Genomic DNA, 21,439 nt, shown 5'->3' on the forward strand with positions numbered 1-21,439 from the left:
GAAATCATTGATCGTGGCTTTAGTTGAACTTATTATGCTTTTCCCCAGATGCTCTTTTAATTTACCGTTTAAAGTAGATGTGTCAACCGAAAAGCTGGTTAGTTAGTTAGGGCAGCGCACTGTTAAGCTCCAATCTGTTGATGGACTTAAAGGTAAAATCTTGACCTCGCTGCCCTTTTTGGATTTACATCTAATTAGCTATCCAAATGAGATGAGCAGTGCTGTCCAATCTCTCTGCGAAGCTGCTCACATTTCACAATATCAGGCATGTTCGTCTGAATAACCTTGGGGTAGCCAAAGGAAATACAGGATTGGTGTTTACAAAAGCGCCTTGTGAAAAATGAAAATCGCCACAAATAATTTGCCCGTGATATCGGAAGTGTGCGATTATATGGCGCTGCCATCTGTCAGTAGTTGGAGAGAAAATCTTGAGATCAATCCTGTTGGGACAGATGCCCCCTGCCGTTCTGCACTTGATTCTACATTCTCTCTCCATGGCTGCAGTAAATGGAAAACCACGTAATGACCGAAACTGAGCCAGATGTGTTGTATAAATGTATAGCTCATCACTGTTTTAAACTCCAAGGGCAGAAAGGATTCCCTTTTTTTTTTTTTTTATTGCCTTTGTTTGAATCAATATGGGGCTTGGGTCTGTCAAACTGAAAATTAAGCAGCCTTCAGGTCATGCTCTCTTCCTGCACTAAACTCCGCCTGGCACTGCGACAGGCACGCAGGTGATACTGCATCTGTCATGCCAAGACTTACCAGGCTGTGCCAATTCTTAAAGGGCCATCTTTCCCTCCTGTCAACTATCCTATTAAGCCAAACGCTGCTTTATTGCTCCCTGCATGGCTAAAGTGATAAAAGATAAATTGGTTTACGGTATCAACTATAGGTGTTAAGCGACTTACCACAGAATGAGGGAAAAAAAAAAAAAAAAAAAAGTGAATACATAACGTAATCAATAAAACCATTTCCCACCGCAGAAGATCTGTTTATTGTCTATTATTTTTCATTGTCCACCAGGCTGGGGAGAACTACCCAGCTCCCACACTAAACCAGAAAGCTCTTGGGGGGACACTACGCATTCAGCAGTCAACGTGGACAACGGTACATCTGCCTGGGGAAAGCCAACTGTGGGTCCCACGGGCTGGGGCGATGGCAACCCAGACAACTACAGTAGGGGGAACCCAGCGATGACAGCTGGTTCTTGCAAACCCGGTAAATTGTTCACCAAATGTGACTGTGTGGAAAAACGGATGAAATAATGTACTGCATGTTGTTATTGTTCTCGCTGGAGAGTACTCTCAAGGTGAGTCAAGGTCATCCGTATTTCCTTTGGAAGCAGGACACTCAATGTGTTTCACAAACCTATCCTGACCCCTAGTGGCCAACCAATATTGTAAGGTATTAAATGTGGCAACTGTAGCCAAGGACAATGGCCCTTTTGAACATGCCCGTTTTTTCACCCCCAGCCGCCAAACCTATGCAAGATGGATGGGGAGGCGGAGGTGAGGAGTTGATCCTCTCCGGAGGTCAGTGGGATGCAGAGGACGGAGACATGTGGAACAGCACTGCTTCCCAGGAGAGCAACTCCTCCACTAACTCTTGGGGAAATGCACCCAAAAAGATCCCACAAAAGGCATGGAGACATATTCAGAAACAATCTACAATATAATAAAGTGTGTACTTGTTAGTTTTTTATTCATTTACTGTCATGGTCTGTCATTCCAGGTCAAGGTTCCAGGGAAGCCAGAAGATACCTGGATTATGAATCGTCTCATCAAACAGCTGACAGACATGGGCTTCCCGGTGATTTAATGTCTTTGTTTTTTTTGTTTTGGAGACCCATTATGCTTTCACCCACTCGCACATGAATGCGTGAGAAAATTCACAAAATGAGAAACACTATTGTGTGATTTTTGTTTTTGGAAAAGCATGGCTTTGGGACTCTAGTGATAAGAGTTTGAAAATGAACTGAAGAATGATTTTATTTATTAGAATGAAAGTTAAACCACTTTCTTATATTTTCCCGTGCCTTGTGATGTGTTCATCAGCGGGATCCGGCAGAGGAGGCTTTAAAGAGCACCAACATGAATCTGGACCAGGCCATGAGTGCCCTGCTGGAGAAGAAGACCGAACTGGACAAACGGGGGATGGGGATGGCCGGACACGACTACAACAACGGGCTTATCAACAAACCCATGGGCTGTCCTCGACCTCCACTTCTCTCCAAAGAACCCTCCACGGATCCCCGCTCAGCCTTCATGGATAAAGTAAGTCAGGCGACCACAAAACTGCTTGATTTGAATTGCTGATACCACCTGCTGGCATTTTTTTTTCTTGAGTCTTGCAATGGTGTCTTTTCTATATATACATATTTTATTTTTTTTTACAAAGCTTTGAACCGTTATTTACTTGAGTAAAATCCAGGAATGAATGTGGAAAAAAGTATATTTCAATTCAAAGACTGTTCTATTAGATTACTTTGGTCCTTGGATACGATTCTCTTCCTGAAAAATACAACAGTTGAACGATTCACCAAAGATGTACAACAAATATGGTATTTGAATTTGGCTGTGCAAATTATTTTGGATTTCTCCAATGAGCCGTCAAACGAGCCTCCTTGTTGTGGAAGCGAAGCCGAGTTTTTCAGATAATGTGAAATGTTAATGCATTATTTGTTCAGCAAATGCAGAGTGGAATGTTTGGTGGTGGAGCAGCACAAGCCCGGGCCATGCCTCAGCCGCCTCCTCAGCCGCCAGTGCCGCCTCTCGGCTCCTCTCAGCCTAGTCTCCGCGCTCAAGTGCCTCAGTTTCTCTCCCCTCAGGTAAAGGCACAGAAACATTTGGAAACAAGCTCGCCGTCACTACACCGATCAGGGTGCAATGGACCTCCAGTAACCAGGTTTTTTTTTTCATGTGATGTTGTTGTTCCACAGGTTCAAGCACAGCTCTTACAGTTTGCAGCAAAAAATATTGGTCTGAATCCTGCACTTTTAACCTCGCCAATAAATCCTCAACATATGACCCTTCTGAATCAACTCTACCAGCTGCAAATGGTGAGTGTCATTCTGACTCGTCTCAGTTTGCCTTGTGTCCCCAAAGCGGGTATTACCCACAAGTATTTCTTTAATGCTAAACGTGTCACCGGCTTGCATTTTGGCTATCCGTTCGCATGAGAGTAAAACTGGGCATACGGCTAACTTTTCACAGGCTTACCAGCGTTTACAAATTCAGCAGCAGATGTTACAGGCGCAGCGCAACGTTTCTGGACCCATTCGACAACAAGAGCAGCAAGTAAGTTTGAACTTTACTGCCACGTTTCTCTGTCCGTTCCTAAAATGCGTCCACATTGTCCATGTGAACAGCTCAGGTGGTTTAGTTGTTAGAAGCAAGGGAAGGGGGAAAGAACATATTCATAAATTGCCACCGTGATGATTCCAGGTCGCACGTACAATCAATAACATGCAGCAGCAGATCCAACAGCACCAGCGTCAGCTGGCCCAGGCTCTGCTAATGAAGCAGCAACAACAGCAGCCTCCCCACTCCCACACGGGCCTACATCACGGCGGGACCAAATCCACCCTCGATTCATTTCCAGGCCACGCCCAGGCTCCGGGCCTCCCTGACCTGCAGACCAAAGAGCCGCAGTCTTCTCAAAACACCTACAGCCCCTATTCGCTCTGTGAGTGATTTGACTTGCTGTGCGAAACGCACAAGGGTGCGCTAATCCTTGAAATGGATTCAAAGCAATTGTGTCTTGCTCCGCAGCTGGACTGAATCCAAACATGAATGTAAACTGCATGGAGGTGGGCATGTCTATGAAGGAGCCCCCCCAGCCCCAGTCGCGCCTGTCACAGTGGACGCACGCCAACTCTATGGAAAGCCTCTCTGGAAGCTCGTCTCCCTTGGAGGCCAACCTTAGCAAACATGGTGAGGAATTGTGAAAAGCAAACTTGGCAAACTCTGTCACGGTCCGCGTTTGAGTCAAGCGAACATGTTGTTTGCACATTTCAGGTACCACCCTGGGCCCCCCTGGTAAGCCTCCTCAGCTGGAGGACTCTTACAGCCCCTATAACCTGATGTCCAGCTCTGAGTCTCCCACCAGCCCACTCGTGCCCCCAGACAGCTGGGGCCAGGGGAAGGGCAGCAGTGACAAAATGGCCAATGGGACGAACATCAACTGGCCACCGGGTACGATCGGTACTCTTCCTGCGCCGCTGTTGTCGCAGCTTGACTTGCTATGAAATTCCTATTACAAAAGAAAACAAATGTTACTTTGGCATTTCACTGTTGCGAACTGCTGATCATTTGCTACCTTGACATTTTGCAGAGTTCTGCCCAGGCGTACCCTGGAAGGGTCTCCAGAATATCGACCCAGAGACAGACCCCAACATGACGCCGGGCAGTGTCCCGAGCGGTCCCACCATCAACACCAACATCCAAGATGTCAACCGCTACCTGCTGCGAGACAGAAGTGCAGGTGAGAGTTGAGCCGAACGCCGTGCTATCGTTGGGATTGGTACAAAATCAACCTTTTGATTCGAATATTGCAAGCGCTGCCGCCAGAGTCCGCTTCGTTACTCTTTTGTTGTCCATTTCTCTGCTTAAAACAGCTTCTCCCCGTCATTGTTTATACTCTTTAATTCTCTTCTGTTCTTAATCTTATCATTCCTTGTGCATTTTTCTTTTCTGCCATTTTCTCTCCGCTGCTTTCCCCTCTTTGTTTTTGTCTGTTTGCTCGTGCGCCGCCATCGCCTCAGGCTCTTCCCCCACTTCATCTCAGAACGAGGCTCTGCCTCCCTCCTCTGATTGGTCAGTCAGTGCCTACACTAGCTCATTCAGTCTGTCGTCCCCGGAGACAGACCAAACAGGTACACGGCTCACCGATAACCCCCCACCCCCACCCCCCTCCTCCCTCTATTGCGGTTGGCTAAACGACTGCAAATCCAAACTATCCTTTCCCTCCCTGTAACATGAACCCCACCGTCCACTGGAGAGCACCCCCAGACTGCCTGTCGAGTCATTTCACCTGATTACATAGGACTCATTCGAGTTTCATTCCGACAGCTCGCCTCTCCTGCAGTGCACAACCTTCCCTGTGGTGTTGGTGACCCTCCCTCCTACTTGTGCATGGGAAAACAGGACAGCATAACTTGTCTTTACCCTGACATTTAACCTGCTGGTCTGTTCGACTGATCAAGGCACTGAAAAAAGATTTTCATTTGCATGAAAGATGAGTAAGCAGGTCGAATACATCTAGTGCAAGCTAAAGTTGGCTAACCACATGGAAACATGTGGCGTAAATAAATTAGGGAGCTCAGAACCAGATGCAGGGAGATATTTTGAGGATGTGCTGAACTATGATTGTGGCGCTTGTGCTCCTGTGATTCTGGTGAGCTTTTCCTTTGGCTTATTCCTTTTGGTCCTGTCGCACAAATCTTTTTGTCCATCCAGGTAAACTGTCAGAGATGAAATCCACTTGGTCCCCCGGTCCCATCTCCCACAGTCAGGCCTCTCTTTCCCATGACATGTGGAAGGTTCCACAGGGACCCCGAAGCAGCTCCACAGCCCCCTCCCGCCCGCCGCCCGGCCTCACAAACACCAAGCCGTCCTCAACGTGGGGGGGCAACTCTCTGGGTCTGTCCCAAGGCTGGAGCAGCTCTTATACCACGGGTAGGTTGCATATTATGGTTAACAAATACAAAAAAAAAAAAAGAAACTTGATTGTGTTTTTGTATTTATTTATTTTATTTTAATTTTAATGATAAGATTCCCAACAGCCTGGAAGTGGCAATAGTTCAAGCAGAGAACTGAGTACAAGATCCTTCTCCTCACCTTTAAGGGGGAAGTCCACCCCAAACTTTTCTTGGCAATATGTTGTACGCGCTCCCACTAGTGAGTTAATAAGCAAAATCCACCTGTTTTTATTCATCTCAGCGGGCGGCCATTTTGTCACTTTCTGTCGACTGAAAATGACATCACAGTTGCTCAGGTAACCCACCAATCACAGCTCAGCTGTTTTCTGAAGCTGAGCCGTGATTGGTGGTTACCTGAGCCCTGAGCAACTATGTTGTCCTTTTAAGTCGACAGCAAGTGACAAAATGTCCGCCCTGTGAGATGGATAAAAACAGGTGGATTTTAATGCCGAACTCATATTCTACAAACGCGATATTAATCTGAATATCAAATTTAGACTAGTGGCGCTGCATAGAACATATTGTAAAGAATTATTTTGGCTTGACTTCCCGGAACTTTAAGGCCTTGTCCACACGTAGTCGGGCTTTTTAAAAACGGAATATTTCAAACTGAGTAGGAAAAAAAAAAAATCCATTCACACTGACTCGTTTGTTTCCAGAAAACCCATCCACTCCAAACCGCATTAGTGCGTTCTTCACTGCACGTCAACTTTGACCGCATTAACTCTGACTATCTCATGAAACTGAACCCATAAGCAACATTTACCGTACCGTTGGTTCATTCTGTTCATTAACAGACCTTCCACTCTCCTTCTGCAGCAGGCACCACGTGGAGTACAGACAGCTCTACCAGGACCAGTAGCTGGTTGGTTCTGAGAAACCTTACCCCACAGGTAAGCATCCCCTGCATCGCCTGAGCCTGTGAGCACTCGACGCACTCTTGCGGTCATGCTGCACTGTTGACCTCACCCTCTCTGCGGCAGATTGACGGTTCGACTCTGCGTACGCTCTGCATGCAACACGGCCCGCTCATCACATTCCACCTCAACCTGACACAGGGCAACGCTGTGGTGCGCTACAGCTCCAAGGACGAAGCTGCCAAGGCTCAGAAGTCCCTACACATGTATGTCTTTGTCAGCTCCGAGGCCATCAGTCCTCAGGGTGATGCCTTTTTTTTTTTTTTTTTTTCATTCGTGTGCCTCCTTGTGTCTTTGTGCAGGTGCGTGCTTGGGAACACCACCATTCTGGCAGAGTTCGCCGGAGAAGAGGAAGTGAATCGCTTCTTTGCACAGGGCCAGTCGCTCGGCGGGACGACCAGCTGGCAGGCCACTCCGGGCGGCAATCAGACGAGGATGGGCGGCTCCGGGTCGGCAGCCTCCCACGCCATCGGCCACGCGCCCCACTGGAACAACAACAACAACGGCGGCGGAGGTTCCGGCGGCACAAAAGCGGGCGGGGAGCTGCTGTGGGGCGGCGTGCAGCAGTATTCCAGCCTGTGGGGGCCCCCTAGTGGAGAGGAGGGACGGGTGATGGGGAGTCCCAGCCCAATCAATACGCTGCTGCCTGGAGACCTGCTGAGCGGGGAGTCCATGTAAGGACAACGCAGCAAAAACCTTGCAAAATCAATATGGAGATAATCAGCACGGGAGTAACCAATGAAGGTGAAGGAGAAGGCGACACGAGTCCATATCCTCGCCGCTCCGCCTCGTCACCTTCCTCTGCTCCTTTGGTTTTTTTTTTGTGTTGTTGTTTTTTTCGTCAAGTCGCAGTTCTGCGAAGTGAAAAGTCGCAGCTTTGAGCTTTTACACTTGGAGACACAGGAAGATGTCTTTCATCATTCATTTAAAGAAAAAAACACTTTTTACACGCGAGTGAAACGTGGACATGTACCGGCGCGGTGACGAGCTGCCATCTTTAACTCTGCTTAATCCCTCTCTGCCTTTCCGAGGCAATCATACCGCACCTCAGAGACCCGCGAGAAGGCGTCATTCCCAAAGTTATGTAAAAAAAAAAAAAAAAAAAACAAAAAAAAAAAAAACGTCAATCAGTGCGCCGGTTGTACTCTTCGGCTGTTCTGGACTCTCAGCACTAATATTGGCCTTAACCTCGTTCCCGCCCTGCTTCCCTCACCCGCCCCGTAACTCGGTGAAGAAGCGTACGGACCCTTGCACACCCCCCTTATCACTGAGCCAGTCAAAGTCGAGCGGAGAGTACACGCTGCTGCGGCCTCACGGAAGCAACCACAGCTCCACACAGTCTACAAACAGTAAAGAGCCCCACACAAACGCTCTCAAAGGGAATGATGCAACTCTGTTCGCCTTGTTCAAGCCATTTATTTTTGTAGTGCGTTTTGTTTTCTTTCTTGAACCATTGCAAAGAAATGTAAAAAAAAAAAAAAAAAAAAAAAGAAAAAGTTTTTATTCAGACGTGTTCACCGAAGGGGGGTGGCGATATTTGGGTAGATGTGACGGACTGATAAAATGAACCACTGCTATTACCGTGGAGCTGTAACGACAAGAAGAAAAAAAAACAAAAACACTTGGATGCACTTCAACTGGCAGTTTGGTCGCTGACCCTTCCACTGCACCTCAAGACAGGAAGATGAAAAAAGGTGTGCGCTCGGTGCCGCCGCGCCAGCCGCCCCCACCCCCTTTGTCACAAAACCATTTCAAGCGACGTGCAATATAAGCCACATCAAGACTGTACCGTCCATGCTCCCAACTGAGCGAGAGGAGAACCACGACCTGCAGCACCCCAGACTATAACTGCCACTAAATCCCCTCACCCCCTCTGACTGCGAGTGTGTGTACGCGTGTGTTTGAGCTCTGGAGAGTAGCAAGCTTGTCTGTCTGATATCCAAGGACATTCACTTAAAGCACTTCGCAGCAGGTGTGTGTGTGCGCGTGCGTGAATGTGTGGAGAAAGAAGGCATCAAACCAAAATGAAAGGAGCCTGTTTTTATTTTCTTTTTTTTTTTTTTCCTTCTTCTTCTCATTTTGCCCAAAATGAATGAAGTCCATGTGAAAGGCCTGGTCTGGCATAGCACTTAACAGGAGCGTCCCGCATCCACTGTGCCCCACTGACCCCGCCCACCCGCACCCTTCAATGCCCTGATGGCGAAAGGAGAAGCAACGCTGGCATGGAAAGTGACCGACCGTGCTCAGTGGCTTCAAACTTAACACGGACGTGAAGATTTCGCTTCGCTCCGGGTGGGGCCCAGAATGAACATGGTAGCAAAGTGAACGCAACTGAAGGGATGATAATGGTGGGAGGGGGCCGGGAGTCACACACACACCCTCAACTTCCTCGCCATTTTTTTTTTTTTTTTTTTTTTTTTTTTTTTAAAGCCTTGGTTCCAGGAGAGGCGTGTTGTACTCGCGTCAGTGGAGGCCAGCCGGCGTGGCCGCTGAGTGCCTGCCTGCTTGCAGGGCGCCGCCTTCTGCAAGCAGAACCCAACTCCCCCCCGCCCCGCCCACCGCCGCCGCACCCGCTTTCCCTCCTCTTCCTCCGGGCCGAGAGCAGCCCACGTGTATTCAGTGTACTACTACTATTCTACTACTACTACTATTATTACTACTACTACTACTGCTGCCCTCAGCAACCCCCACTTCCAATCTGCGATGGAGGCGTTTTTTGGTTTTGGTTTGTTTTTTTAAATCACATTGTTATTGTTGATGTATGCTGTTACTGTTTTTATCATTGCTGATTGATATCATGGCTTTATGCAGTGTTCAGCCCCTCGCTCTCATCAAAACGGACGACTTGTAAACGCGTGAGCCCGCTTCCTGTGTCCGTCCAGCTTGGATGTGGGGGGAGGTAGAGGGGGCGGGGTTCGGCGGGTGGGGTCTCCCTCAGCATACGACACGCACGCACACTCCGACACACACTGGTGCTTTATGTTTCACCTCTGGGAGCACTCAGTTCCACTTGGAGCCACCTCCACTGAGACGCAGCCTTCCATTTCTATGCAAAGAACAAGGAGGTGTGAACTCGCAGCCATCCACACGCCCACCCACCACCACACACAGCCCCTCCCCCCTTCCCGTCTGCCAAACATCACCACTCCACTCGCCATCTTTACTACCAAGGCAGCTTCCCGTCAAAAAGACCACCTGGACGCCCACTCGCGCTTGGGAACCTTCTTGAGTCTCGTGCCAACTGACATCCAAATATCATGATCATGTGACGACGCCTTCTCAACGCATGGTGGGAGGAGGAGGAGGAGGAGGCCATGCTGCTTTTTTTTCACCATCAGGAGGAGGAGGAGGCAGTTATGTGTCTGTGCACTGTTTATGGGCCACATCGGGTACATCTCTTTTAAAAAACCAAAAAAACAGGATCTTTATGTTTTAGAGCTGTGCACTCCAAATCTGAGGCGTCTCCTGTTTTTCTGCAAGCCGTCACCTCAAAGCTCACGTTGGAGCAATTGCGGCCTCCAACCTGAGGGTGGCGCCAGCTTGAAAAAGGAACACATCTCAAGTTCGGTACCAAGTCTTAAATGTAATTTTCTTTCCTTTTTTCTTTTTTTTTTGTGTGTTCCACTCTTCCAGCGTCACTTTTTAGACTTGTCATTCAACAAATCAATCACTAATGCCTGTTTTGTTTTTTTATTTGTTTTTTAAATGTGCGTTTACTCCACACTGGACTTGATTCAAGGAACTGGACTCAGAGCGGGACGGTCGGACCGGGTGACCGGTACTCGGGGTCGGGTCTCAGATGTGCCCTGGAATTCTCGGCACGGCACCAGCACTGAGGGTCCCGCCCCCTTTTTTCCCACCATATCCCCCGCTTGTGTCGGAGGTCAAATGCGCTCCTCTGTTACAACCCCCCCCCCCACCTCCTTTTTTTTGTTTTTATGAAAAGTTGCACGAACTCAACGGCGACTGGAACAAAAAGAAAAAAAGCGTCTCAATCATTGAGCAGACAAGAGTCTGTGTCCCAAAAAAGAAGAGTTGACTAAGCAAATCTCTATTTAAAGCAGGGGTGGGCAACCTTTTCAGTTTTTATAAAATTCCTCCAAGGAGTTATATGAGATTTAAGATGAAAAAAAAAAAAACGTATGATTGAACCAATGTTTATTATTGTGCATTTTTTGGGCTTTTTCTAAGAGGTTTTATTTGTTTATAGAATTACATGGCTGAGAAAAATTCTCACAGGGTTCCCTACCCCTACTTTCAACAAATGCCTGGGTTTGAATATGCACATGGTAGTTCATACACATCACGGGCATATGTGTGTGTGTGTGTGTGTATACGTGTGTGGCCCCATGTACCTTCCCTAACATCGACGAGATCATAAACATATCAAACGGAATACAAAAATAATGAAAACAAATACTTGAATCAAAAGAAGCGCCAATAATGTAATGTGAACTCTTTTCCTGGTTATTCTTGTTTCCAATTCAAGAAATGTTGAAAAGGATTGATTTTGAAAAGGCAAAACAAACGTGTGTGTGCGCGCGCGCGCGCGTGTGCGTCGTGTGGGAGTGTTTGCACAAGGCTGCTTGTACTGTACGTAAGTGCGAGCGCGTCGGCCATTTAGTTCGTTTCTTGTCAAACTCAGTATTGTTGTGACTTTAGCCTCTCTAGCGTTGCACTGAGTGTCCTCATCCAGCTAAACCCAACGACATGACACAAGTACCGAAGGGGGACAGTTCACGTGTACGTGTTTACTCAAGGACTAAAAGAATACGTGTGCGTGTGTTGTTTTTGTTTTTAATGTCATGTATATCTACCTTTAGTGGCTTTCATTGTGGACAATAATCCAAGGAAAGTATGGGTCGTATGTGAGTATTGCACCATTTTTCTGATTAGGGAGTGTCAGAAAGGTTCCAGGACTGGTATAACAAAAAAATATATTTGACAATTTCTGGCAGAGGAGGATGCTAATTTGAAAATAGCTTTTGTTGGCACCATTCCTGGGACATTTCTGGTACACCTCATATAAATCTAAAAGAAAAAAATAAAGACAAAAAAAATTAAGATGCATAAAATGAAAAAGGACAAAAAAAAAAGTATTTGACAGACCTGTGGCCATAGATGTTTGGGGGGTAGAAGGACTTCTGCTGTCTGAGGTGCCTACCTTTTTTTTTTTTCTCTGTCTTTCTTCTCACACTCATTTCATTGTACCCGCCAGGCCACTGACAGTTTACAAAACACTTTTGTTTCCTTCTATAGTTCCAAAAGAATTAAACGATGGGAATGTCAGGGGGAGGGGGTTAAAAACAAAAAAGGATAAAAACAAAAAGAGGACAAATGCTTCCATTTTTCAAAGTGCAACACAGAATGAAGATTTCTCGTGTTACTTTAAGAACTCTGGGATCGAACAGTGTTGTTTCCTTCTGTGTTTCTGAAAGCCTGTATGTTTAATGTTGATTCTCTATATTTTTGACTTTATACAAAACAAAACAAAAAAAACAAGAAACAACAAAAAGGAAAAAAAAAAAAAAGACAATTGCTCACTATCTTGCACACATGAAAAAGTGGATCTCGTCTCAGGAAGGCCAGGGTTCCAGAGTACCAACTCCACATCATTTTAATGTACATTTTGATGACGAATATTATTACGAATCAACTAAGCACTGAAAGTTATGGATTTGAGAAGGAGGAGCAAATACCTGTCGTTTTGAAATCCGTAGCAGTTACATAATAACCAAATAATGGACTTTAAATGAATATGGAGTGCTTTATATATATCTATATAAAATCTATATATTAAAATTGCTTTACATTTCAAAACAAAATGTGGATTGTTTAAAAAAAAAAAAAGACAGTGAATAAGATGCAAAATGCTGTTTAGTTTATCTTGAGGTCCCATCCTGACTGAATCAGGAGCGTCGTGCATTATTCTCTTACCTTCTCTTTTTTTCTGTGTGTGTGTGTGTGTGTGTGTGTGTGTGTGCGGCTCATAAAAGGATGAGTTTTTGCGGAACATTTGTTCGCACAGCGAGAATGTTTGTGAAAACGAGGAGCTGGTTGTAAAGGAACACGAAACTATGCACAAGTGTTGGAGGAGCAGAGGATGGTGATTTCATGGCCTACACTGGCGTGGCTGGTTTATTGCAGGGGTTTTATTTGGGGTGGGGGTGGGGGGTGGGGGTCCAGTATGTATATTGTTCATTTTGATGTGTTTGTCCCCTGATTCCGATCGACCTAGCGTTACATCGCCATGCTGTGTATTCCTAAAAACCAATGAGCGTCTCACTCTTTAGCACTGTGGGATTCCAGCCTGTCACCCTCAAGGTTTTTGTGGGGCTTTTATTTTTCATGGGAGAGGGAGGGCAGGGGGGTCAGTGGGTGTTTGGAATTAGGGCTGCTTTTTTGGGGGGGATATTAAGAAAAAAAAAATGTCTGTACTGAGATTTATTGATTTTCAAAGTCAGTGGCTTGTAATGTTTTATTTTGATTTTTCTCTCTGTATATCTTTCTCCTCATAGAATGTGATTGTTCAAACAACATGCACCGAAAAACAAATGTTTTCATGAATTATGGAGCTTCTTTCAGATATTAATAAAATAGCAATTTTTTCTCGGCTGTTTAAGAAAAACAAAAAGTGCTCTTTGTTTTGTCGTGCGGAGTTTTCAATTCAGCATGTCTGCTTCACAGTTCTGAGGTTGGGCGGTTTGAATCCAGGATGCGGACTTTTTAGACATGTGGCTTCCAAATTCCAAAAAATTGCATCATAGGTTTATTGAAGAATGAATCAGGGTCACCAACCTATTTTCAAACTGACAGTTATGTCTTGGGTACTGTCGTTACATTTTCAAGTGATCACTTCAGCAAATCATAGTGTACACCACATAAACCACACCAAATAATTCTAATAAGTGAAATAATGCTTAAAATATACAAGAGGAGATCCCCATACAGGAAACCCAAACTTTTTATTCCCTCTTGTTGCACAGTCAATGTTGAGTTAAGTTATTAGTCAATGAGAGATTTTTTTTTATGCTAGACCACTTAATAGAGATATCCTGATAAAAAAAAATTGAAAATGATTTGTTTTTCTGGAATTTTCAAAAATACCACATTAAATCCTAACTACACATAGGATAATATATTGTGTTCTAATATGCATACATGTTATTGTCATAATATTAAAGAAGTTATCCATAATATTTTATGCTAACTTTCCCTGTATCACTGACCTATTGGTACTTTGTATAATATAGTTTGTACACTAGTTATAAACAATACCCTTCTTACAAGCAATTTTGTGGCATTTCGTGTGCCAAGGAAGTTGGTTGAGGAGCTTTATTTAGACAAATGTAGTGCTTTGTCGAAGTAAATTGTAATTGTGTTTTAATACAATTAAAATATTCAATAACTAATTACATTTAAAACATGTTTGGAGTGAATTTATACGTTTGATTTAACATTGCTATTGTTTTCTTTATTATTTCTATTATTTACAATAAATCAAGTGCTAAATTATGTAATTAGATTAATGAATGCAAAGAGTAAAATTATAGCCATTTTAATTCATCACTTTCAGGAAAGAATGACTAAATCTTGGTGGGCCATATGTTGACTGTGAGGCAAAAAAAAAACAAAAAACGACACGGATGCAAAAAAATTGTTGCTTTGTTGTGTGGGATTTCCGTTCAAGCTCTGAGGGTGATCTGTCTGGGGCAGGCGTAGTAGTTGTCTTGCGTTTGTCTCACGGTTGTGTTTGCATACAATGGCGAGGTGACCTCCTCCAGGGCTTCCTGCTTGTTGGGGGGGACGCTGGTGTTTTGCTGCTTCCTGGTCATTTCCTCATAAATGGGAACGGCAGCTGGCCCTGTGGGAGGAGGACGCCTTGCCTTCACCTAAAACACATTTCACAGGTTGATCAACTACAGAAGTCCCGTTGCCTTTTTTTTAATATATTTTTTTTTTTTTTTCGTTTTTTTTGGGGCCTACTCACACATTCTCCCATGGCGAGCCAAAAGAGCATGATCACAATGAGGCCCGTCGCTGAAAAGATGGTCATGAGCAGAGGGGGGTAGCTTGGAGAGCATTGACATGGCTTCCCTGCACAAACACACGCAGTGAAAAATGACGCAATAGTATAAAAGAAAAAAGTATGTTCATCGCCAGTATACTTTTCTCTATAGTGAGTGTCTATGCATGGAGACGAAAACGATTCAAATCCTAAACATTGGGGCGATCATTAGGATATTTTCAGAAGCTGAAGTCGGCATAAGTAGAAATGATCACATGGTGACGATTGAAGTTCACTGACATCAAGCAGCGTTACACTCCCCGGAAGTTATTTTCTTACCTGAGGCGTCAACCAGCAAGAAGACCTGAGTGTTGAATACGCGCTGTGAGCCGTTGTCTCGGTTTTCACACACATACAGCCCCGAGTCCCCTATGTCCAAGTGCGACAGGACAAGCTTGACCCGTGAGGAGTTGAGCCCTCCGGACAGCCGCAGGCGTTTCTTGTAGTCGGGGTCCAGCCTGAGTTCACCCTCGCCCCCCCGAGTCAGGGACAGCAGGGTGGTCTGAGTGGGGCCCCGTCGGTGGTACAGGTGGAGACTTGTCAGGCCGTCGCGGTCCTGCTGGGTGGGGCACGAGAGCTCCAGAGACTGCTTCTCGGACAGCTGCATGAAGCTCACGTCGGCATTGACTGCAAACACGCAAAAAAAAAAAAAAAGAAAAAACATTTAAATGAGTAAAAATTCTGAAATTCAACTTAGGATAAGTGTCATTCTTACCCTTCAAGAGCCAAAGAGCGATAACAATGAACACAATGCCGGTCTTCATGTTGGCCTTCAACATTTTACACTGAAGCTCAGCCACAAAGAGCCTCCTACCATTTCCTGGACTCACTTTATTTGTTGTTCTTCACCGCAAACAGGAAGAAACATCACAGCCGCAAGCAGACGTTTCTTCTTACTAGTGTGCACGTTCAATATTTTGACTGGGTTTCGCCCTTGTTTGAACGCTTCAGACGATTTAGCGGGAAATTGTGTGGACGTTTCTAACAACAAAAGCTGAGTAATTCTGTTCCTTCTGATTCCTTTAAGTGGAAGTCAACCCAAACATATTTTTTCTCAAGAATATGTTCTATCCAGGCCCACTAGTTGAAACAAGGCATTCTGATTAATATTGCGTTTGTGGAATAAGAGTTAATCCACCAGTTTTTAACCATCTCATGAGGCGGCCATTTTGTCACTTCTGTCGATTGAAAACAACATCACAACTACTCGGGGGCTCAGTTCACGACCAATCAGGGATGACCTGTTTTCGGAAGCTGAGCCGTGATTGGTCGTTACCTGAGCCCTGAGCAGTTATGATGTCATTTTCAGTCGCCAGAAATGACAAAATGGCCGCCCCCTGAGATGGCTAAAAAGTGCTGGATTTTGCTGCTTAACTCATATTCCACAAACGCAAAATTAATCAGAATGCCGTGTTTCAACTAGTGGGACTGCTGGGAACATATTCTTGAAAAAAAAAATGTGTTTGGGTTGATTTTCCGTTTAAAAACATTTGACTTTGAAGATAGTTTGCCATCATTTCCAAGGGTATAGGTTCGTGAAGTAGTAAGACTAGTATTTTATTTTTCAAGCACGCCCAAAAAAGAAAGACAAAAAATAAGACAACTTTCTACATAAATTCCCCCCCAAAGGTATTGGAACGGCAAGGCCAATTTCTTTTGTTATATCCTGAAGACATTTGCGTTGACTGCGATCACTTCTGATGCACACATAGAAGTTAACTTATTTTAAATGTTTTGTAAATTATGTGTCATTCATAATTCTTGTGTACTACTCTACTAATGTAATTATATTGCTTTTCATTACTTGAATGATGTGCTTTATTTATAGTCATGATTTGACACCAAATTAGGCTGTTTTTAGCCCATGAGTTAAAAAGAGTTTGACACATGTTTTACACAGTGTTTAATGTTGTCTATCCATAGCTAGCTATCACATTGTCCGGAGTGTCGTTTCAAGTCAAGTAGTCTGAGTGTGCGTGTGCATGCGTGCGTGCGCCCTTAGTGGGTAATGGGACTCAGGTGTGCACTTCTGAGGTCACCTGACTAGCTGTCCAATAAAAAGATACCCAGAAAACTGTTGTTCAAGCTGGCAGGTTTTTGGTGCGGGAGGAGTGTTTGTGTCCAGAAGGCCTCGGTAATGGCGGCTTTGCTCCTCGTTTTCTTCTTGTCAGGCGTGACCTCCTCGCTGCTCGGCCATGGCCTTCGGTTCCCGCAACAGAGTCTCTCGGCTTACCACCACAAGGAGCCCAAACGGGTTCCGGCGGACCAGCGGCGGCCCCTCAACACGGTCCTGGTGACCTGCCACCCGGACTCACTGGAGATCTTGATCCAAGCCGACCTGTTTGGCGTGGGGGTGCCGGTCCACAGTTATGAGGTGCGCCTCGGAGTGGAGCGCGATAACGGCCTCTGCACTGCTGCGCCATCTTCCGATCATGAGTACAGAATACTCGTAGGGTTGCTGGACTGTGGCACCAAATACTGGGTAAGATTCACTGAAATGGAACTTGCAGCACACCACTATGGGTTGATGATTATGAACATTGTTTCATTTATTCTCTGAATTTTTAATAGGCAATCAAAATTGAGACTGTTCATCTAAAACAAAATTGCTTAATTTATTTTTACTATTTCAGCAATGATTTAAAAAAAAAAAAAGAAAAAAAAAGTGATATGGGAAAAAATGGACCACAGGATTTTATTTAAGGGGGTTGCTTTGGGTATTGTTTTGGATCGCCGAAATCAATTTTACACTATAGGCTACACTGTCTTGTGAAAAATTGAGTGTGTGGGCATGTTGATGCTTCATAAAAGCGACCAATTTGATTAAACTACTCCAAGAGTGCCTTTGCATCATCTGGTACTTGGTTCCTAATCTCTCGAATGAAGTCTCAAAGCTCAATATTTGACACCCCGTCATTCCCATTCCGTCTGATTGGTCGATCAACGTTGTGTCCACAGATGAGTGACGTGTCGCTGGTCTACACCAACTTGCTCATCTACACTCCCGCGCCCTCTCCTGATGGCCTGATCCGAATGGACGGGGCGGTTGTTCCAATAGAGTGTCACTATGCAAGGTGAGTGTACTGAGGTGTGTATCAACATGTTGCTATCAAGTAGTTCTAATGTTGTGGTTGTGTTTAGACGCTATAGTCTGTCCAGTTCTTCCCTCACACCCACCTGGATCCCCTTCATGTCTACACAAGCTGCAGTGGAAACTCTGGACTTTAAGCTCAGAATTATGACAAGTACGTTTTATTCCATCATCTATTTTGGTTGTCTTTTTATATGCTCTTAAATGTCTTGGCAGACGACTGGCAGTATGAGAGGGGCGCAAACGTGTACTACTTGGGCGAGCCAATTTTCATCGAGGCCTCGGTCAGAGTGGGCCATCACGTGGGCCTGCGAGTGTTCCTGAGCAGCTGCGTGGCCACGCTGCAGCCCGACATCCATTCTCTGCCCAGATATGTTTTCATTGAGAATGGGTAAGACACAATTCTGGATGCTTTATTCGGTATGCCTTTAAACTATTAAGGGCCAGTACAACAGCAGTAGCTTACTGAAAGACGAGACTTGATAAAGATCTGCTCTGTCACTTTGGGTTTGCGGTTAAGTAAAATAAAAGCTGTGAGACGGTCAGCTGACCACTTCCTGGTTCAAAGATTATGATGCAATGGTAGCCTATAAGGTTTTGGGTTTTTTTAATCTGCAATGGGTGGATTTAATTAATAAATGCCATGTTTTTGCTGTTAGCTAGCATGCTTTTTTTGTTCACTAAAAAGCTATATGGTAATGTTGTACAATTTTTAGGTTTTTGAAAATTGGATAAATAAGTCAATCTTCCATCACTTTGCTAGCAGGCTACATCAGCAAGAGAAACAAATGGAGAGGGATTGACCCTTTTTTTTGTTTTTTTTTCAGGGGGAGAGTCAATAATTTATATGTAGGTTTGTTAGCAAGCTAGATAAAGTATGGAAGTTTATTTAGGTCGAGCAATGTTTTAAGTTTCACAGTTTAACTTCCACAGTTCTAAACTGGGAAAACAAGCCTTGCAGGTTTAAGGCTTCCTTTTGAATCTTAGTTTTAGATACTGGGGTTTGTTGTTCTTTTTTTAAAATGATAAATTCTTAGTGTGGTTGTATAACCTGGTAGCTAGTAGCTTTGATTTGTAAGACTACACAAAGGTTCAGTCAGTCGCTTGAACCGGTAGGAATTGACTTGCTGAGCGCGGGAGTCAAACTTGTTGGGTCAAAACCAATAATTGGCACTTTTTAGAAGATTTATTCAATTTTGACTAGTGTAGAAATGCACTGAATTATGCAAAATGACATTGTGCAGTTAAAATGTAAATGAAAAGCTCTTGTATGGCTTTTTTATTTATTTTTTCTTGAACAGTTGCTTGTTGGATTCCAAGCTTCAACCTTCAAAGTCTCGCTTCCTAGTGAGGACACAAGATGACAAGCTGCAATTGGTCATTGATGCCTTCAGATTCCATGAAGAAGACAGAGGAGAGGTGAGGTTTTTATTTATTTTTATATAAATGTAAACTTGGTTCATACTTTGAAATGTCCACGTTTTTCCCAACAGCTTTACATCACATGCCTCATGAATGCAGTGCCTGTCCATGATACAGAAGCACCCAACAAAGCATGCACTTTTGTCAACGGGAGGCAAGTGTTTGGTTTAATTTCATATATACCGCTGGACAATGCGCAAGTCAGAGGTGGAAAACCTTTGCAGGCACACTTGACTTTAAAATGGACAGATTTGCCAGATCAATCGGTAAATAATGCATGTTACATTGACCAATTTTGTTACAAAATCCTAGATAAAAATCAATTATAAATAACCAGTTCTATGGAAGGATTTCTAGTTAATGCAACAATTGGGGTAGTCTATGTAACTGCTAGGTGCAGGAGAGGGCTGCTCTTTGCCCACCTGTGGTATGAATTTGTCATTGGTTTTCAGGTGGCGTTCAGCTGACGGCAACGACTACCTGTGTGGGTATTGTCAAAGTCAGAGCGAAGTCGGACAACAACATAGTAAGCCAGCCAAGTTTGGTCCTCGTGGTTTCAGCAAGCCAGCTGAACAGGAATCTCGTTGGAGGAGCAGAACTCCTGCTAGTGGTATGTTTAAATGTCCCCAACTGGCACCTGACAGCAGTTTGGTTGACTCCCTTCTCCCTCCCCCAGCATGGGAACAGCAAGCAAAAGTGGGTCCCATGTTGGTTCTCCCCAAGCAGAAAGGTTGGACTGTTCCTGATGAGGAGCTGCCTCCGGTGCTCCAAAAAATCAGCAGGCCTGCTCTGTACGGCAGCCAGTGGCTGAGTGGCCTCAACTACTTGAACGGTGAGTGTGGCTCTAGATAACACCATGTGAGGTTGTCATCTAAAGTCGTTCTTCTCTGCTTTAGAACCAGAGAAGGGATTAATTCCTGGTCTGTTCACTGAAGACCTGCATGACGACCTGACCTCTGATTTGGACGACGCCCCCCTTGTTGACGCTACAGGTGAAATGGAGCTTAAAGGTATGCTAGATGCAGTGTAATGTGAAAACTGGTCCTCACCCCCCCTTTTTTTTTTTTTTTTTTTTAAATTCCTGCTGCAGATGATGACGAAAGTGAACATCCTGTACCAACACCCACCGTGCCAGGTGGACAAGATGACAACTCCACTGAGATTGTTGACATTTGGCCGGAGGTGGATGTCACCCCTGTCTCCAACTTAACCGATCCACAGTCTGACAACTCCATAAAGGCCCTAAAGAGATGACAATAAAATGTATCAAACTTGATTTTATCTGATAAATGTTTTTTATTTTTAGGGGAAGTCAACACAAATTTTCTTGACTGTATGTTCCATGTGCCTCAACCCTTTAAACGTGGGTTGTATTGCTTGACTCATATTCCACAAACAATCACTGCCATGTTTAGACTAGTAGGGCTGCATATAACATAATGTAGAGTTTTGAGGTTGACTTTCCCTTTTTAAGTCCTATGAACAGCCTGTGTAGAAGTACTACGAATTCTATTCAGGAGTGCCCAATTCATGGTAGGTTTTGCTTGAGATTGATGACTTCTACTTTGCAAAAACTGTCTACTTTTTCATTGGGTTATAGGGCAATTATAATTCACCCCAAGAATTTAGGCAAGTGGTAAAAGTGCCTCACTTTTCATTGACAAAAAATGAGAGTCTGGTTACTATGAACTCAAACTACAAGTGGACTCCTTCCCCCTCCTCCCATGAGCTTTTTTACAGTCATGCTTCAACAATGGCTGACCAATAAGCACCTGCTCATTACCCTATAGGACTGAGTCCTAGCAACTAGTAGCTTATTTTTTGTTGGCAGTTAAATTAGAATTCAAATCTTAGGAGCTCTGACTAGCGCCAGTTGGTTAAATCCGGTGGTGAAAATCGCTGTATAAATATAAAGGCTTATGATTGCCCATCGATGCCACAACATGGCAGCAAAGTGTTCCGTAAAGATCCTCAATGCATTTCAACATGGTTTCTTGGTACCAAAATGCCACAGAAAGTGCTTTGGCCTGAGCATGAAAATGGTGACTAAAGGGGGATGGGTTCCCCCCAAAAATCTGGAATAAGTGTATCTTTGATTAGTGAATCAAAAAATATGGGGTAACAATTCTATGTGGTGAGGCGTTCTGGGCATGTCCCCCGGGCCACTTGTGGGCCATTACGTGGGCCTGCGAGTGTTCCTGAGCAGCTGCGTGGCCACGCTGCAGCCCGACATCCATTCT

At 44.6% G+C, this 21,439-nt stretch overlaps 3 protein-coding genes across 6 annotated transcripts in view; 2 read left to right on the forward strand and 1 right to left on the reverse strand.

The window, feature by feature from the left end:
* The window catches only part of tnrc6c1 (trinucleotide repeat containing adaptor 6C1), a 35,072-nt gene extending 21,820 nt beyond the window's left edge, over positions 1–13,252 (forward strand). For 2 of the 3 annotated variants that reach the window (XM_086054969.1, XM_086054971.1), the window contains 16 exons: positions 1,027–1,221; positions 1,476–1,642; positions 1,735–1,812; positions 2,058–2,276; positions 2,690–2,830; positions 2,942–3,061; positions 3,216–3,299; positions 3,447–3,687; positions 3,774–3,935; positions 4,020–4,196; positions 4,336–4,485; positions 4,766–4,876; positions 5,460–5,678; positions 6,521–6,594; positions 6,685–6,824; positions 6,921–13,252. In XM_086054969.1, coding sequence (XP_085911095.1) covers positions 1,027–1,221; positions 1,476–1,642; positions 1,735–1,812; positions 2,058–2,276; positions 2,690–2,830; positions 2,942–3,061; positions 3,216–3,299; positions 3,447–3,687; positions 3,774–3,935; positions 4,020–4,196; positions 4,336–4,485; positions 4,766–4,876; positions 5,460–5,678; positions 6,521–6,594; positions 6,685–6,824; positions 6,921–7,296 — 2,654 coding nt within the window. In that variant the 3' untranslated portion in view covers positions 7,297–13,252. The remainder of the gene's footprint in view (positions 1–1,026; positions 1,222–1,475; positions 1,643–1,734; positions 1,813–2,057; positions 2,277–2,689; positions 2,831–2,941; positions 3,062–3,215; positions 3,300–3,446; positions 3,688–3,773; positions 3,936–4,019; positions 4,197–4,335; positions 4,486–4,765; positions 4,877–5,459; positions 5,679–6,520; positions 6,595–6,684; positions 6,825–6,920) is intronic. The other variant, XM_086054970.1, reaches the window with a different exon arrangement.
* Positions 13,253–13,974: 722 nt separating this feature from the next.
* LOC147134543 (uncharacterized) lies at positions 13,975–15,488 on the reverse strand. Its single transcript, XM_086054972.1, has 4 exons — positions 15,402–15,488; positions 14,966–15,313; positions 14,609–14,715; positions 13,975–14,510 (listed from the first exon to the last, which is right to left on the reverse strand). Exons 1-4 carry the CDS (start codon positions 15,463–15,465, stop codon positions 14,304–14,306), a joined length of 726 nt encoding a protein of 241 aa, XP_085911098.1. The 5' UTR covers positions 15,466–15,488; the 3' UTR covers positions 13,975–14,303.
* Positions 15,489–16,746: 1,258 nt separating this feature from the next.
* Positions 16,747–20,475, forward strand: LOC147134544 (zona pellucida sperm-binding protein 3-like). 2 transcript variants are annotated; one of them, XM_086056367.1, is made up of 10 exons: positions 16,747–17,168; positions 17,645–17,760; positions 17,828–17,931; positions 17,994–18,168; positions 19,079–19,196; positions 19,271–19,353; positions 19,652–19,809; positions 19,876–20,031; positions 20,096–20,209; positions 20,290–20,475. In XM_086056367.1, exons 1-10 carry the CDS (start codon positions 16,824–16,826, stop codon positions 20,451–20,453), a joined length of 1,533 nt encoding a protein of 510 aa, XP_085912493.1. In that variant the 5' UTR covers positions 16,747–16,823; the 3' UTR covers positions 20,454–20,475. The 2 variants fall into 2 exon arrangements, with proteins under 2 accessions (XP_085912493.1, XP_085912494.1); XM_086056368.1 differs by having other exon boundaries at positions 20,096–20,191.
* The last annotated feature ends 964 nt before the right edge of the window (positions 20,476–21,439 follow it).

This window comes from Filicampus tigris, chromosome 16, assembly GCF_054856515.1.
Source record: "Filicampus tigris isolate MCC_2025a chromosome 16, RoL_Ftig_1.0, whole genome shotgun sequence".
Lineage (NCBI taxonomy): Eukaryota > Metazoa > Chordata > Actinopteri > Syngnathiformes > Syngnathidae > Filicampus > Filicampus tigris.

Bases quoted from the DNA above. Each gene is read 5' to 3' on its own strand.
- LOC147134544 (XM_086056367.1), top strand. From the start codon at position 16,824: ATGGCGGCTTTGCTCCTCGTTTTCTTCTTGTCAGGCGTGACCTCCTCG. The intron at 19,197-19,270 runs GTGAGGTTTTTA...TTTTCCCAACAG, and splicing joins ATGAAGAAGACAGAGGAGAG to CTTTACATCACATGCCTCAT. The intron at 19,810-19,875 runs GTATGTTTAAAT...TCCCTCCCCCAG, and splicing joins GAGCAGAACTCCTGCTAGTG to CATGGGAACAGCAAGCAAAA.
- LOC147134543 (XM_086054972.1), bottom strand. From the start codon at position 15,465: ATGTTGAAGGCCAACATGAAGACCGGCATTGTGTTCATTGTTATCGCT. The intron at 15,314-15,401 runs GTAAGAATGACA...GCGTGTTTGCAG, and splicing joins CGCTCTTTGGCTCTTGAAGG to TCAATGCCGACGTGAGCTTC. The intron at 14,511-14,608 runs GTGAGTAGGCCC...AATGTGTTTTAG, and splicing joins GGCTCGCCATGGGAGAATGT to GTGAAGGCAAGGCGTCCTCC.